General features: G+C 43.5%; 1 protein-coding gene across 12 annotated transcripts in view; it reads right to left on the reverse strand.

The window, feature by feature from the left end:
* Positions 1 to 16,786, reverse strand: part of DNAH7 (dynein axonemal heavy chain 7) — a 270,148-nt gene that overhangs the window by 157,737 nt on the left and 95,625 nt on the right. For 10 of the 12 annotated variants that reach the window (XR_012154342.1, XM_073306229.1, XM_073306230.1 and 7 more), the window contains 5 exons: positions 15,415 to 15,517; positions 15,174 to 15,301; positions 12,628 to 12,840; positions 5,434 to 5,532; positions 2,649 to 2,897 (listed from right to left, as the gene is read on the reverse strand). Coding sequence is in view for 11 of the 12 variants with exons in the window: in XM_073306229.1 (XP_073162330.1) it covers positions 2,649 to 2,897; positions 5,434 to 5,532; positions 12,628 to 12,840; positions 15,174 to 15,301; positions 15,415 to 15,517 (792 nt within the window). In the remaining variant the exon portion in view is untranslated. The remainder of the gene's footprint in view (positions 1 to 2,648; positions 2,898 to 5,433; positions 5,533 to 12,627; positions 12,841 to 15,173; positions 15,302 to 15,414; positions 15,518 to 16,786) is intronic. The other 2 variants (XM_073306227.1, XM_073306228.1) reach the window with 2 other exon arrangements.

Consider the following 16,786-nt stretch of genomic DNA (forward strand, 5'->3'; position numbering starts at 1 on the left):
ACATATCACCACATCATCACGAACCCTGGGGCCAGAGACTGTGGGAGTTCTGTCACCAACCTCCTTGCTGGCTAATGATGAAAAGGGCTCAGTAGATTGTAACCCTGGGCCTAGAAAGAGAAGGGCTACATAGAGGGTCGCAGTGAGCCTCTGACGCTAGCATAAACCGCCTGGAAGTGTGGGATCCACAGGGACAAAGTTGGAACAGGGAACTGCGGCCGATGGGAGCTTCGGTGGAGGTACCCTCAGGCAAAGGCAGTGCACAGAGACCTCTGTCCCCCCTCTCCCGGAGGCCGCAGGGATGTAGTGCCAGCCGCTTCCAGGAGTGGCGTGGGGCCAGGACAGGCAGGGAGCCTGCCTGTTAGCCCCACTGCTCACCGCTGCCACCCTGAAGCTGCTCAAGGTAAGCGGCGTCAGGCCGGAGCCTGCACCCTGAACTCCTCCTGCATCCCGCAACCCAACCCCCTGACCTAAGCCCCCTGCTCCACCCCTCCTGCACCCCCTCTGCATTCCAAGCCCCTGCCCTGAGCCCCCAGATGCACCCCGCACCCCTCCTGCACCAAACCCCCTGCTACACCCCTCCTGCACCTCAACCCTGTGCCCTGAGCCCCCTGCTGCACCCCGCACCACTCCTGGTTACATAATCATGTTACAATATGTTAGGATTGGTTAGTTAAATTTCAGGAAAATGATTGGTTACGGTATAGCTAAGCAGAACTCAAGTTTTACTATAGAGTCTGCAGTCAATCAAGAAGTGGCTGTGTGGCGGGGAACAGGGCATGGGGATGGGGAAATTGGAATCATGTTTTGCTAAAGGGGGAAATGGGAACAGGGACACAGGTAAGCCTCTGTGGTGTCAGAGCTGGGAAGGGGGACACTAAGGAAGGAAACTGGAATCATGCTTGCTGGAAGTTCACCCCAATAAACATCGAATTGTTTGCACCTTTGGACTTCAGGTATTGTTGTTCTCTGTTCATGCAAGAAGGACCAGGGAAGTAAGTGGGTGAAGGAATCATCCCCCTAACACAGACCTTGAGTGCTTTGCTGGACTCAATAGTTGAAAGGTTTGATAACTTTGATGAAGAATTAACCTGGAAGCTCAGAATAATGCTGCAGCTTGCAGGATCAGATGAAGACTGTTCAGGCATGGTGGGATCTTTTTTCTCATGCTCTGAGGAGACTCTCAATGAGCCCTTCAGAAGAAAAAGCTTCATGTGGGCCTCTCACCAATTGCTGCCTTATGAAGGAGACACTTCCTTTTGTCTTTTTGGAACCTGGAGTCTCCGGAGTTTGCAAGACTTACCTTTGAGCAGGCTGTAAGGCATTCCCAAGGAGAGGAGAACCCTCTTGCTCCTGGTCAAGCATTCCCATGGTGGAATCATAGCTTCAGATGGGGGTCAAGGCCCTGGCATGCCTTTCTGACTCAAAGCCCCATGAAGAGCAAGGGTCTGCAGCTTAGGTGCTGGGCCTAGCTCACCCTCTGAAGCTCCTAAAAAGTTGCCTGCAGCACCTCTTGGATGTTGCTCAATGCTTGCAGGGCTCCTCTGCTGCTTGGGGTGGCAGGCAGAGGGAGCCCACTCAAGAGGTGCTGCATCAGAAAAACCTAAGTGTTAGAGCCTTGGAGCTCTGGCGATTGCTCACATCAAGAGAGGGAGAGAACAGCTATAAGATGAAACAAAGTTGCTCCAACATAAGAGCAAATAAAAATTAAAGTTACAAAACAAAGTGGTTGGGAGAAACTGAAGTGCTCATTTGTTCCACCACTGGAAACAGAAATTCTGGTGCCAGAGTTGAAGGGTGGACTTAGTCCTTCCAGTAACAACAATGGAGTACCTCTGTACTCCACACATGAGAGGCATTACCCATTTGTGATGAATGAGGAGAGAAGCCATGCAACAGAATGGATCTGGGATTTTGTTTCAATCCATTCCAAACATAGGAACTATTGGCAAAATTAGGATCCTGATCTGGATTTTGTTCAGATCCTGGTTTCGCTTCACACACGTCTCTATTTAAAGTATTACCTTATATTTGTAATAAAACCTTCACCTGGCAATCTTGTGAAAATAGATCAAGAAAATCACTACAGCCATAGACTATACTAACTTGTTTCAGTGCACTTCCTCTATGCTGAGGAACCCCCATTAAAGAAGGGCTCAGGGGGCCGCCTCCCAGATGAGGAATCCTTGACCATGTGTGTCTTTTGGAGCGATATTGCCAGGAAGCCAGTGGCTTCCATACAGGCACAGGGCTTCCATACAGATGTGTTATTGGACCCCTGATTTTTCCTAAGAGGTCAATTCTCTATTCACCCAACCTTCAGGAAGAATTTGGAGGAAACTCCATGTAGGCAAGGACATGGAGTTTTCCTTCCACATCCCCATTCCTGTAAGTATTGTGGACCTTCAAAAAAATGTGTCACTACCTTACTGCAAGTTTACAAGTACATCTGTTCTACCAAACACTTTGCTGTATAAGTATTTTATGCATTCCACATCACATATTTAACAGTGTCACTACCTTACTGCAAGTTTACAAGTACATCTGTTCTACCAAACACTTTGCTGTATAAGTATTGAATATGCTGTAGCATTTGCTTACTTTGCAAACTGTTTTGATCAAAAATATCTGGCAAAATATTTAGTTACCTTCTCACACAAGTCACCCAAAGCTGTTGCCAAAACTCGATAGGCACATGTTTTCCCCCCGAATGGTTCTCCCACTATCATAAAACCATGACGGACAATCATCATTTCAAATATCTGTAAGATCTTCTCAGCAAACATGTCGGTCATTTGCAAATTCATAGCATCACAGTTCATTTTTATTGCTTCTAGTAAGTCATTGTAATCCGGTTTTGGAAGCTTCACACCAGGAAATAAATCTGAAGTAATGCCCTGCCAAAGAATGAATTACAATGTATGTTTATCTTCTCTTCATAGACGTTCAGGATGCAATCTTTGAATGTACTCCCTTTATCCTGTGACTCTAAACAGATAAATATGTACTTATACTCTTTGATTCAAATAGTATAAATCACACCTGTCGTAGTGTTAATAGCACCATTCATTGCTAACAACTGAATCAGTAAAAACATTTGAATTATGTGAAGAAGATGCAACTCCAAAATATACATGACCAATGGTTTGATGTTCTAACTCATTACTACTATATATTTTATGCATTCCATATCACATATTTAACAGTGTCAACAGAATGGAAACTGGCTCTGTGAAATCATATATTTCTCTCTTATAAACATTAGCTTTTATCAGAGCAGGCTTAAACGAGTTGGTATAATTTATAGTTTGAAGGTTGAGAAAGCAGTTATGTTTCTCTCTCAATACCTCATAGTAAGTGGAGAATTATTTAAATCATTTTAATGTAAAAGCAAAGATCCTACATTTTTACCTCTAGTACTTCACATTACTGAAACAAAACAAGAATAATGTTGAACATATTTAAGAGACAAAGGAAAAACAGATACTGCAGGCAATAATTTCATTCCTACAATGTCAACTTACAAAGCTTAGTGAAATTACATCCATAGAGATTCCAACCTATTATTTCAGAAATGACCATCTTCTTATGTTATACCCAGGTGTGAGTATCATTGGGGGAAATTAGTTTTTGTAGTGACCCATCCACTCCCAGTCTTTATTCAGGCATAAACTAATTTCCCCCTAATGATACTCACACCTTCTTGTCAACTGTTTGAAATGGGCCACCTTGATTACAGTGAACTCATTAGCACTACAAAAGTGATTTTTTTCCTCCCTTCTTTCAACTGTTGAGAATAGCACATTTCCACCTTAATTGTATTGGCTCGTTAGTATTGACCCGTTTCTTGGTAACGCAACTCCATCTTTTCATATGCTGTGTATTTATACCTCCCTAATGTATTTCCCACTCCATGCATCTGATGAAGTGGGTTTTAGCCCATGAAAGCTTATGGCCAAATAAATCTGTTAGTCCCTAAGGTGCCAAAAGGACTCCTCATTGTTTTTACTGATACAGACTAACACAGCTACCACTCTGAAACCTGACAGTGACCAGTTTTCCCACCCCAGTTGACCACAGCAGAATCTTGGGAGAGAAGATTAAAGCTTTCCCACTTAAAGACAATCACATTCCCTACAAGGAGAAGAATTTGAGATATCAAGCTTCCCACAAGGTGAATAGCTCCTGTCCTTTGAAATGTACTTACCCACATTCCCTCTCCATTAGTCATCTATCTCTTTGCTTGCTCTCCTGATCATCAGAACCAAAGGATTCTGCTTGCCTTCACATTGTATATTATAATACTGTGCCATTGGATTTTATAATTTAGATAACTGAAGTTTAAGAAAAAATATATATTCTCTGTGCCTCAATTTACCAGTGTTGCCCACAAATTCCTAAAAGAGATGGCTCTATCACACTTTTATTCATCCACGAATTCCCTACCCTGAAATCCTTCCTGTCCTTTTAATCATTCTAAAATAACACAAAAGTAAGCGTTATGGGCCAAAGTTTGAAAATGCACCTACAAAATGCAATCTATGCACCTACAAAATGACACATACTCCTATCACAAACAAATGAAAATTACATTTGCATCTGTATTTTGGATAATTGCATATAAATATCCATGTCTGTGTGTGACATCTCTCACTTTAGCACCACACATTAACTCAGATTCTCTTTTCCTCTTTTAGCCATATGAGAATACCCACAACACAAGGGAGCTCTAAGCTGGTGTAAAGCATTGTAGCTTGCTCCTGCACCAACTGCCTCCCAACGCGTGGCATGTCTAGTCACATCACAGATAGAGACAAACATGCTTGTGCACTCCACTAATATTCATCTTGTGCGATCCCATGGGGACCACAGACAGCTTGTGTAAATTAGAACAGCCTCTAGGACACGGGGGCGCAATAGCTCCACCCTGAGAAGATTACAGCTAACTTGTTGTGTCCCCCAACCTAGTCCTGCACCAAGATCCACTCAGGGCAGGAGAGAATCTGGGCCCCTGAATCTATATAACTCTTTTCTCTGTTCATTACACTAAAATCTTGGTTGAAACAATGAATTTCCTCATCTAAAAATGGGAATACTATTACTTACCTATCTCACATGACTGTTTGTAAAGTGTTTTGAAATCCTTGAATAGAAGGCGTTATATAGTATTATTATGTTATCATTTTTAGTTGGAAAATTGTGTTGGAAATTTACATTAATCTGAACTATTAAAACCAGAAGCAGCATTTCCTAGAAAGAGGACTAAATAAATTGCCTGGGGGGGAAACTGTTAAGACTAAATTTTAAATTGCTTATAGGTAAGATTAAAGTATTCCTTGGACCATTTGTTTGACATCCTTGCTTTATGCTAATTACATCAATGAGCATCTATAAAAATCTTACTGCCTTACTAAAACTACTTTAGCTTCTTACCTCAAAAAGTGGTAAATCATGGGACAAAAACTTAGGCAGGTTTACGTCTATAATGGATCTTAGTAGCAAAATTTCTTCATTCTCTGATGGATATTTCAGCTAAAAAAGAAATTACACAGATGCAAATATGTTCTTAATTTATTTTTATGGTTTCAGAAAGTAGATGCTTGTTTTACAAGTTGTGCATTCCTGTTGTGCATCTTTGTACTTATTCATCACAGGTTTCAGGTCCACTGACAATACTATATGTTCCAGCTGTAGGTTTATAAATGTACATCAAATCTTTACAACCTAACACTGATCTTATTGTTTGGGAACTGGCTGCCAATCCACTTTCATATTAACATTCTGTTGAGAGGTGAGGATAGGAATTTGACTTTGACATTCTTTCTGTATTGCAAAATGCATTCTGCGATGTGTGCCAACTATCTCCAAAGATGGGTAACTTACCATACTGTCAGGTAAAGTTAAAGCATTCAATGCAGTGGACATTCTTATAAGCCTATACTTTAAAAGCTCTATCAGGCTATAAAAAAATCTAGAGTGAATATGTATGTATTTCTCTTTTGAACCACAACATATTTATTTACTATTTTTTTCTTGAGTATTAGGATATACAGGTAGCAGATTCAAAAAGGTAGGCATGTTACTGAGTAAGTCTAAATATAAAGAGTCAGATTTACAAACATGGACACCTAAGTTATGCCCGCAAAATTTATGCATTCATGCACTGTACAAACCAAACCCACATTTGCACACCAAAAACCCAGTTACTAACGTTCCATAACTGTTCTTCAAGATGTGTTGCTCATGTCCATTCCACATTAGGTGTGCACTGCTGCTGGAGATTTTTCCCTCAGTGGTATCTGTCGGGCCAGCTCTAGCACCCTCTGGAGCCGCACACTCATGCACTGGTAGAAGGGGTGCTGAGGGCCATGCACTCTCTCCGTTCCTTCTTGACAGACAACGCTGACAGAGAGGTAGAGGGTGGGTCATGGAATGGACACATCTTGAACAACAGTAACGGAAGATTAGTAACCATTTTTTCTTCTTCAAGTGCTTGCTCATGTCCATTCCACGTAAGGTGACTCACAAGCAGTACCTCAGGAGGTGGGTTTGGAGTTCATGGACATGTTGACTCCAACACTGCTCTTCTGAATCTGGTGTTGTCTCGAGCCCGTTGGGTGATAGCGTAGTGGGATGCAAAGGTATGCATCGATGACCAACTTGCAGCCCTGCAGATGTCTTGGATTGGCATTTGCATGAATCCTGCTGAAGAGGCCTGAGCTCTCGTGGAGTGAGCGGTTAGGATGGTTGGTGACAGAGCATTTGCCTGCTCGTAGCAAGCTCAAATACAGGCAGTTATCCAGGATGAGATCCTCTAGGCTCACACCAGAAGCCCTTTCATCCCTTCTGCTAGTGTTACAAAGAGTTGTGTGGATTTGCAAAAGGGTTTAGTCCTCCCAATATAGATGGCGAGGGCATGCCTAACACCCGAAGCATGAAGCCACCTCTCTTCAGAGTTCCTGTGAGGCTTTGGGAAGAAGACTGGGAGGAAAATAGCCTGGGTGCTATGGAACTGTGAAACCACCTTCGGCAAGAAGGCCCGGTGGGGGAATTGTCGGACCTCGTCTTTGAAGAATATTGTGTACAGTGGTTCTAACATAAGGGCCCTGATTTCAGAGACACTTCTGGCTGAGGTGAGTGCCACCACAAAGGCAATCTTCTAAGAGAGAAGTAGTAAAGAGCATGATGCTAGCAGCTCGAACAGAGGGCCTGTGAGCCTTGACAGGACCAGGTTTACGTCCCATGGAAGGATCAGTTCATGAACCTGAGGACAGAGTCTCTCCAGACCCTTGAGAAATCGGACTGTTATCTCATAGGAAAACACTGACCTGCCATTCACCGGCAGGTGGAAGGCTGAGATTGCTGCTAAGTGCACCTGGACAAATACAAGGGCCAGTCCTTGCTGCTTTAGATGGAACAAGCCCAATATAGCCTGCAGGGAAGAACGAACTGGAGAGAGACCTCACTGAGACACCCATATTGAGAAGTGTTTCCATTTGGCCAGGTAGGTAGCCCGAGTGGACTGTTTCCTGCCACCTAGCAAGACCTGTTGAACTTGCTCTAAACAGGCCTGCTCCCCTAGGTTCAGTGATGTAACATCCACGCCATTAGGTGAAGGGAGGCAAGGTTCAGGTGGAGCAACTGGCTGGGTCTTGTGAGATCAGGTCCAGATGGATTGGGAGCAGAATGGGGGATGCTACTGCTAGATCCAGTAGCATGCTAAACCAGTGTTGGTGTGCCCACACTAGGGCTATAAGAATAACTCTCACCTTGTGATACAGAGGGACTGGGGGAAAAACACAGAGCAGGGGCCGTGACCATGGGAGCAGGAAGGTGTCAGAGAGGGAGCCTGGACTGTGCCCACACAGTGAGCAAAACTGAAAGCACTTCCTGTTCTGCTTTGTGGTGAAGATGTCTACCTGGGAAACCCCCATCTTTGGAAGATGAACCTGGCAATCTCCAGGTGAAGGGACCACCCATGGTGAGAGGAAAAGGATCTGCTGAGGTGATCCACCACTGCATTTCAGGTTCCCAAAAGATGTGGCACCTTCAGCTGGACGGAGTGCACAGATACACAGCCTCCTGACACAGGGCAGAGGATCGAGCACCTCCCTGTTTGTTGATCTATAACATGGCTGCGGTATTGTCTATCAGAACTTGCACAACCTTGCCTGAGATCCAGGAGTGGAACACTTGGCAGGCTAAGCATACAGCCCTGAGTTCCCTGATATTTATGTGCAGGGATAGTTCTTCTTGGGATCATAGGCCCTGAGTCCTGAGGCAGTTGAGGTCGGCCCCCCAACCTAAGTCTGAGGCATCCGAGACCAGGGACACTGAAAGCTGAGGGGTGACAAAAGCTACCCTATCCACCTTGGGTCCTTCCACCAGTCCAAGGAGGCAAAGACCAAGGGAGGAACAGTGAGCACCGAGTCCAGGTGGTGTCTGTTCAGGGAGTATACTGATGCCAGCCATGTCTGTAGGGGCCTGAAATGCAGCCTTGCATGCAAAACCACATGGCCATGTGCCCCAGAAGATTAAGGCAAACTCTGGCAGTCATAACTGGATATACCTTGACTTTGATACCGGGTCCAACATAGACTGGGATCAAGCCACAGGAAGGAGGGCTCTGACCTAAGTCAAGCTCAGCACTGCCCCAATACATTCTATTCTCTGAACTGGAAAAAGAGTCAACTTTTGCTTGTTTATCAACAGGCTCAGGTCCCAGAAGGTGGACCGTGCTGATGCTGTTCCGCACGTGAATCTCTGACAGATCTGTGACCAGACAGTTGTCAAGGTCTGGGTAGATATGGAGTCCTCACCATCTGAAGAAGGCTGCTACTACCAACTAACACCATACACTTCGTAAAAACCTGAGGGGCTTCAGACAGGCTGAAGGGAAAAGCGGTAAACTGGTAGTGGCACTGATTCACAAGAAACCTTCTGTGGCCACAGAAGATAGAAATACGAAAGTATTTGTCCTTTAAGTCAAGGACAGTGTACCAGTCCCCTGGATTCAGGGAAAGAATGATGGAGGCCAGGGAGACCATGTGGAACCTCTAGTTTCTTGAGATATCTGTTGAGGCAATGGAGGTCCAAAATGAGCTGATGGCCCCCTCTGGGATTATGAAATATCAGGAGTAGAACCCCTTCTATCTCAAGTCTTGAGGAACCCCCTCCTCAGCCCCCATGCGTAGGAGGGATTGCACCTCCTGGAAGAGGAATTGCTCGTGAGAAGGGTCCCTGAAGAAGGACGGGGATGGGGGGTAGGAGGAAAGGTGTAGCCCATTCTTACTGTATTTAGTACCCAGCGGTCCGATGTTATATGGGACCATGTCAGGCTGAAATGGGACAGACAGTCCAAAAATAAAGAGGAGGCAGGATCTGAAGTGGGAACTGGTATAGCACCTTTGGGTACCTTCAAAAGGCCTGCTTGGGCTCCCTAGAGCACCTCTGAGACTCCAGCTGGGAGGTTGAAGTGGATGGGAGTGGTTGGCTCCACTTATAACCTCTCCCTTTTCTTTTGTAGGGCTGTCTTAAAGATGGTGCCAAGAAATGTGGTTGCTGTTGAGGCCTGAAGTGCTTCCTGGAAGCAGAGGGAGCGTAGAGGCCTAGTGACCTGGGCGTGGCTCTGGAGTCCTTGAGGCCATGAAGCCTTGTGTCTGTCTGCTCCGAAAATAGTGAGGAGCCTTCAAAGGGGGGGTCCTGAATGGACTGTTGAACCTCAGAAGGAAGTCCCAAGGACTGGAGCCAAGAACAACACCTCATGGTGACAGCAGAGACCATTGTCCCCGCTACCGCATCTTCTGCATCCAGAGCCATCTGTAGAAAGGCCCTTGCCACATTCTTATCCGCCTCCAACAGGGCAGAAAATTCCTGCCTTGAATCTTGAGGCAAAGAGTCTTTGAACTAGGCCAAGGAATCCCATAGATTGCAATCATATCTCCCCAGCAAAGCTTATTGGTTGGAGATACACAGTTGAAGGTTACCCATTGAATAAACCTTTCTCCCAGTTTTTTTTGTGTCTTTTTGTTTGGGGGTAGCGCTCATCTAGCCCTGCCTGTCCTACTCTTTCACTGCTGACACAATTAGGGACCCTGGGGGAGGGTGCAAGTACAGGTACTTGAATCCAGTTGCTGGCACATAATATTGCTTTTCTGCCCTCTTTGAGGTGGGAGCAAGGAAGGAGTTTGCCAGAGGGCCTTGACTGGACCCATTACAGTGTCATTAGTGGGAAAGACCACTTTGGAAGGAGTTGCTGAAGCCAGAATGTCAATCAAGCTGTGGGAGGTTTCCTTAAGCGCCTCAATTTCCAGCCCTAGGTTAGCTGCTACCTGCTTCAGGAGGTCCTGTTATGCCCTGCGGAAGTGAGCTACTGGTTCCGAGATGGCCTCATCTGTGGAGAAGGAGGAGGCTTGCATCAGAGGAGGGGCTCCTTCCTCTTCCTCAGCCTCAATGACATCCAAAGGAGCCACATCCTGAATGTCAGTACTGGAGTTGGGATCTGGGGCTGAGCAGAAAGGACCGGTAGCCTGCTTCTCCAAAGCCACCTAGTAGGAGCGGTGGGAGGGAGGACCTGGTAAGGGGGAAAAACCCCAAAGGTTGCAGTATGACCACTGCATAGGCTACTGCCAGGCTGGCCAGGTGCTGGCAGGTGGAACTGCTCTGAAGTCTGGTGGCATGTAGGTTGGGAACCTTAGGTGGCATGTAGGGATTCCCTTCTGACTCCAACAAGGAATCCTCCCCTGCTGACCACGGTGGAGGAATACCCCTCTCTGCCTCCCTATGGTATCGAGGGTCCGGGGGCGGACCAGAGACCATCATGACAACAACGAAATCAGGGCCACTTTGCTCTAGAAGGTGCCAGTGGACCTGATTCCAGGAAAGAACTTGAGATTCCCTGCTCCTTCCTGTTTCTGTCATTGGAGCCAGTGGCTGTCCCATCAGATTCGGGGAGACTAGGAGTGACAGTAAGTCCCTGGCCACTGCAAAGGTCTCTGGGGTCGAAGGGACAGTCAAGCCGCTGGTACCGTGGTGGCTTCCAGGTGTCAGCGGAGGGTCCTGCAGCGAACTCATGCTCTGGATGGACTCAACAGTGCCACCATGAGACCAGGGGTGGTGGAGTCGCCCGGAGTGGGTTGCACTGTGCTGCCTTCCCCATGCTTGTCCTTTTGCTGTACCATCAAGCGCCCTCTGTCTGTGCACTACTTCTTGTGCTTTTTCCTTGGCACTGGAGATGGTGAATGCGGCTGGGAAGAGGGTGGTGCCAGAGGAGTACTTCACACCAAAGCTGAAGTGCTCAGTGCAGAATCAGAGTGGCTTTGCTCTGAGGCTGGTCTGAGAGTGGCCTTCATTAGGATAGTCTCGAGCCATAACTCTCTATCTGTTTTAGTGTAGGGTCTAAAGTCCTTGTGACAGATCTGGCACTTGTCCCTCACGCGAATTTCTCTCAAGCACTTCAAGGAACTGGCGTGTGGGTCACGGACATAGGTTTGCCACAGAAGGCACAAGGTTTGAAGCTGGGGACTGGGGCATACCTGGCCCCTGGAGTGAAGAGAGTCCTTCAACGACAGGGACTAACTATATACAATAACTATTTACACTACAACTAACTACAATATCTATATATACTAAAACTATGTTTAAAACAAAAACTAAGAAACAGAGTCCAAAAATCACTGGGAAGAAGCCTGGCCAAAGCAAGAGGGGTTGTTCCAGCAACCATCACGGGCAGTAAGAAGGAACTGAGGGGGAGCAAGGCAGGTGACATTCTTTATAATGGCACATGAGCATGTGGCTCTAGAAGGTGCTAGAGCCAGCCCAACAGAGAGCACTAAGGGAAAAATCTCCTGCAACAGTGCATGCAGCGCACACATGCCTAATGTGGAATGGAGATAAGCAAGCACTCAAAGAAGAACAAAACTCTACACTGCACACACAGCTCTCCCCTTGGAATGAGGATGCGAGCGAGATCAAACCCACATGAAGTAGATGTTAGTCACATTGCTTAATGCACTACTGGAAGGTGCTCAGATACTATGGCGAAGTGGGCAGGATAAGAACCTACATAGCATTGAATAGAATAGAATAAAGCCTCACTCCCCAATACCTCACCAAGTCAGTGGAAGATTGGTTAAAGTCTCCTGTATGCACAGGAGGTAAAAGAACTACCCAAAAGTGGACTGAGCTAATACACCTTGAATTGCTGTCATGGGACAAGTTCATTGTGCATAGACAAAGGTCCATGAAATTTGCAAGGACAGCAGCTAGCATAGCCATAGACAAAGCCTGACTATAGTAACACAGGAATGTATTTTGCTTTCAATCAATATGTAATTCTCATTAGTTATGAGAGCTGTACATGGACATCAAAAAGTGATTAGTCCCTGGAATGCTCACAGCAAGTTAAATTGTGCCCTGTAATATACACTCTCACCCCTAAATTTTCAGAGTCACACAGCGTTTTAGTTATTTATATGACTGATACTAACAGGACTCATATGGAAAAAAACATAAATATCTATTTGAAAATGTATGGAACAGTGTGAACAAATTCTTCTGCTATGAACATGAAACAAACTTTTCTGATTAAAATACTGGATACCAAAGAAAATGCAAGAAATCTTTTACCTTCAAGTTACCAGCTGCAGTAAGCACTGACTTTACAGCTCTCATTCCATAATCATAATGATGCTGGGAAGACAATTGCTCTGAACATAGACGATATGTAGCTACAATTTTCACTGACAGAGGTCGAGCAGTAACAAAACCACAAGAATACAAGACAATTTCTGCAATCATGGCATAATCAGGAACCATCATAGCTACTGTTCTAAAGAGAGCCTATTAAATAAACATTAAAAATCACATCAGCCACAGTGACATACAGTATCGCAATACTTTGTATAACTTCTTTTACACATACCTAAAATGATACCATTTTTCATTATTTCATTGTAGCCCACAAAAGCTTATGCTCTAATAAATTTGTTAGTCTCTAAGGTGCCACAAGTACTCCTGTTCTTTTTCCAGATACAGACTAACACAGCTGCTACTCTGAAATCTTTCATTACACTGGCATCCAATTAAATTCCAGTATCAGTAAGTCAATGACTATACTATATGTTTTATTACTTTCCATAAATATTTATAGATGCCTAATGTCAGAGTGAAAATTCATTTTTATAAGGTTTTTTTATTCAACATAAACCAGAAAAGCACAAAAAATACCACAAAGCTGCAGAAGGAATGACTGAAATCTTGGTGCAAGTGGCTTAATAAGCTTTGAAGCAGCTGTTGCCAGAACTGTTGCTGAAATCATAGTTGGGCTGTAGCCTGGGTTTACTGATATTATTGCTGTTTCTTCCTAAATAGCATCAAGACCTGTTGATATAGCATGAACTTACTGCTGTTTTTGCTGTTCTGCCAGCCATTTCAGGACATCTTTCACTTTCCATTTCTGTACAGAGGGTCATTTTTTTTCATCCCATCCTAACACCTCATGTAACCATATAAAGGCCCTATCCTGTTTTGAAAAGAATCTACAAATGCTGCATATAACAGTAACTCAAATTACAGTAACAAAACATAAGCCTCAGTTTTCTCCCTGGATTTGCCAGTTCCTAGGGTTCCTGTAGGAATTGCTCTGATCCTCAGACAGACACTTCAACTCCTCTTGTATTAACCTATATATCACCTGGGTACTTGCTAACACCGGATTTTAAGATGGCTCAATAGAGGAGTTCCACTTTCCTACATAGCTTTTAGAATGTGACATGTTACAATGACATTATTTGTGAAACCATCAGTAAAATGCACAATAAGATTTTTCTGTTACTTTAACATTCATATCTTTTTGCTTCAGAGAAGAACACTTGGGCTGAAATACTGACCCCCAATGATGTCAACAGCAAAACTCCCCTTGACTTCAATGGGGGTTTCACAACTGGCTCCCACAGACTTCAGTGGTAGTTGTGCATCCATATTCAAAGTAAGAATATGTCTGTTTATGTTTAGAAATCAAGCTATTTGAAAAATAGTAAACAGTACAATTAATTCTGATTCTTAACTTGATATTAAAGCTGGATAGAAACTGGTTTGCAATTTCTCACATCAAACACTCTGGCTTCCTGTACAACAAATCAAGTTACCTTTCAACAAGTAACAATCAACAGCAATAACCAATTTTAAACTCATTATTTATAAATATTTTTCACAACTTATGAGATATGAAGTGTTCCTTTTACTTTCTGAACTTTCAGCATTCTGGGCTGAGAAAAAAATGCAGCAATTTCCTTTAAATATTCTGTTTCGTATTCTAAAGGGCTGTTAGCACAGCAAGTTGTAAAATTTACGACAAAACATCATTGCATTAGAAAACACCAATTCAATAAAAGAAAATGTTTCACTAAATATATAAGCGATTCAACAAACTTTTGTCAAAACACAGGCAGATCTCTCCACCTCCCACCCTAGCCCCCTGCTCCGAGGGAGGAAGAGGCACAGTGCTGGGCACTCTGCCTCTCCACCGGCCCCTTGTTCTGGCCACGGAGAGGCTCAGCACCAGGGCAGTCTGCCTCCTTATCCCCCATCTTGCTCCCAGCCATGGAGAGGCACAATGCCAGGAGCTCTGCTTCCCTGCCTCCCGACTTGCTCTGGGGGATGGGCAGCAACCCTCTCCAGGTCTCCAGAGCTGGGGGTGAATTTCACAAGTGAAATTGATACTTTCCTAGAGGGCAGCTGGGAAGCTGAAAAATTTCATTTTGGCTCTCCTGAAGCAGAATATTCTTGAAATCCTTTTCCATTGAAATGTCATGATTTTGATGTTTTGTTGTGCTTCGAGAGAAAACTTTTTTTCTCAAAAACACAAAAATATTCATGAAAATGGATCCCCCATTTTCTACCAACTGTACGTGTTAGATCCTTCTCTTAAAACTACCTCTTGACATTGGCAATAATTTCTAATGTCTTCAGGCTAATTTTTCTTTTTTGTTCCTCTTCATGAGAGGAGATAATAATAATTGGTTTGAATATTGAGTTTAGAGCAGTAGAGGTTGATTTGATTAAATATTCTCAGTAATGTATGTATTTGATGAGAGCATTATTTCTTCTGTATTAACTTCAAAAATTAATAAAACTGAAAGTGTAATAGTTATTCTAACTACTTTCTACAGTACCTTAAGATTATCTGGAAGCTCTGAACGCCCAGCATAACCTGGATTCATGGTTATAAAGACAGCACACGTGGGGTTGAGTTTCAGTTCAGTTCCTTCAAATACTAGTAAGTCAGACCCTGAATTGATACCTATGGACAAATGAAAATTAATGTAATTGTAGTTACTAGTCAAATACTACTTTTTCTTACTCTTTATTTTATTCATATTTAGCATAGAAGATGTGACTGAAGCAATAGATTACCTCTCTGGATAGTAAGAATTTGTTGAGCAACAACAGAAAGTACTTCCAAATCAATTCTGTTAAATTCATCAAAGCAAGCCCAGGCTCCACAAGATAACAAACCCTGGAAGGGTATAACAGACAAACTATTAATTCATATTCATTATTTATTTTCAATGTAACAGTGATAACTGAATAATGAAAAATATGTATTTACATTTAATATACAAAAGATGACTGAAAGCTTTGGGCATGTTAGCAACTAACCAAACTCACAACTCATATAGGAACATTTTCCAGAAGCATTACACTGTAAAATATATTAATTTATCAGCCAATAACTCAAAACAACAAAATAAAATAATATCCCAATTTAACCCAAACATCCTGAAGGTCAGCACATTTTGACTATTTCAGACAAGGAAGCAAGTTCAACTCCAATGAGCCTATATGGACAACAATATGTCTGCAGACACCCTCTTATTTCTAACAGGAGAGCTTCAAATCAAATGCCTCCACTGATTCCAGCTGGCACCATGGCATGGAGAGAGAGGCATTCTCTCAATCAAAGAGGTCCCACTCCCCCTGGCCATTCAGGGTTTTGTAGGTCAAAAAACCCCAAACACCCTAAACTCCACCTGGAGACCAATAAGCTGCTAATGCAGGTCCCAGAATACTGGTGGAATGTGGTCCAGATGACATACTTCATATAATAAGGGGGATGTGGCATTCTGCACCAGCTTCAGTCTGCAGTCGATTGGAGTGTATTTCAGTAATCTAATTTTGAGATGACTAAGATATGGATAACAGTAGCAAGGATCCGAAAGAAAAAGTCATTAATTTTGGATGACATTCACACTCTCTCTCATAAAACCTGAGTAAAATGGACAAATCAAGAAACTACAAGGCTGAAATTCATTCCCAGGCCCTCAGTTAGTGGGTTGGCAACAATGCACTCCTCCTTGGCAACCATTACTTTTTTGAAGCAAGAGTAAATGTCACTATCCCTTTACATACCTATGCAGGGGTGCCATGCTACAGAATATGTGTAACTGGATTCATTTGCCCTTTCCCCATGATCCATTCTTTACTGACCTATTTGGAGCCAAGACAGAAACCCCTCCCAATATATGCAATATCTTCCAAAGATGCTAACACAAGGGTTCTGCAGCACACGCTATGGTAAATTTCACCCTCTCTGGATTTTTTTCTGTAATTTAATATGTTTTACTTTTCACATTTTAAACACAGCATTTTGTTTTTTCATTATGGATAGATTATTCTAGTCAAGAACCAGTGTTTCAGACAAATTTGGATGAACTTTTGCCAGGGAGAACTTTGGAAACCACAGGTTTCTTATATTTATAGATTTATTTATATAACCCTAGTATAG

Source organism: Lepidochelys kempii, chromosome 11 (genome assembly GCF_965140285.1).
Source record: "Lepidochelys kempii isolate rLepKem1 chromosome 11, rLepKem1.hap1, whole genome shotgun sequence".
Taxonomy (NCBI): Eukaryota; Metazoa; Chordata; order Testudines; family Cheloniidae; genus Lepidochelys; species Lepidochelys kempii.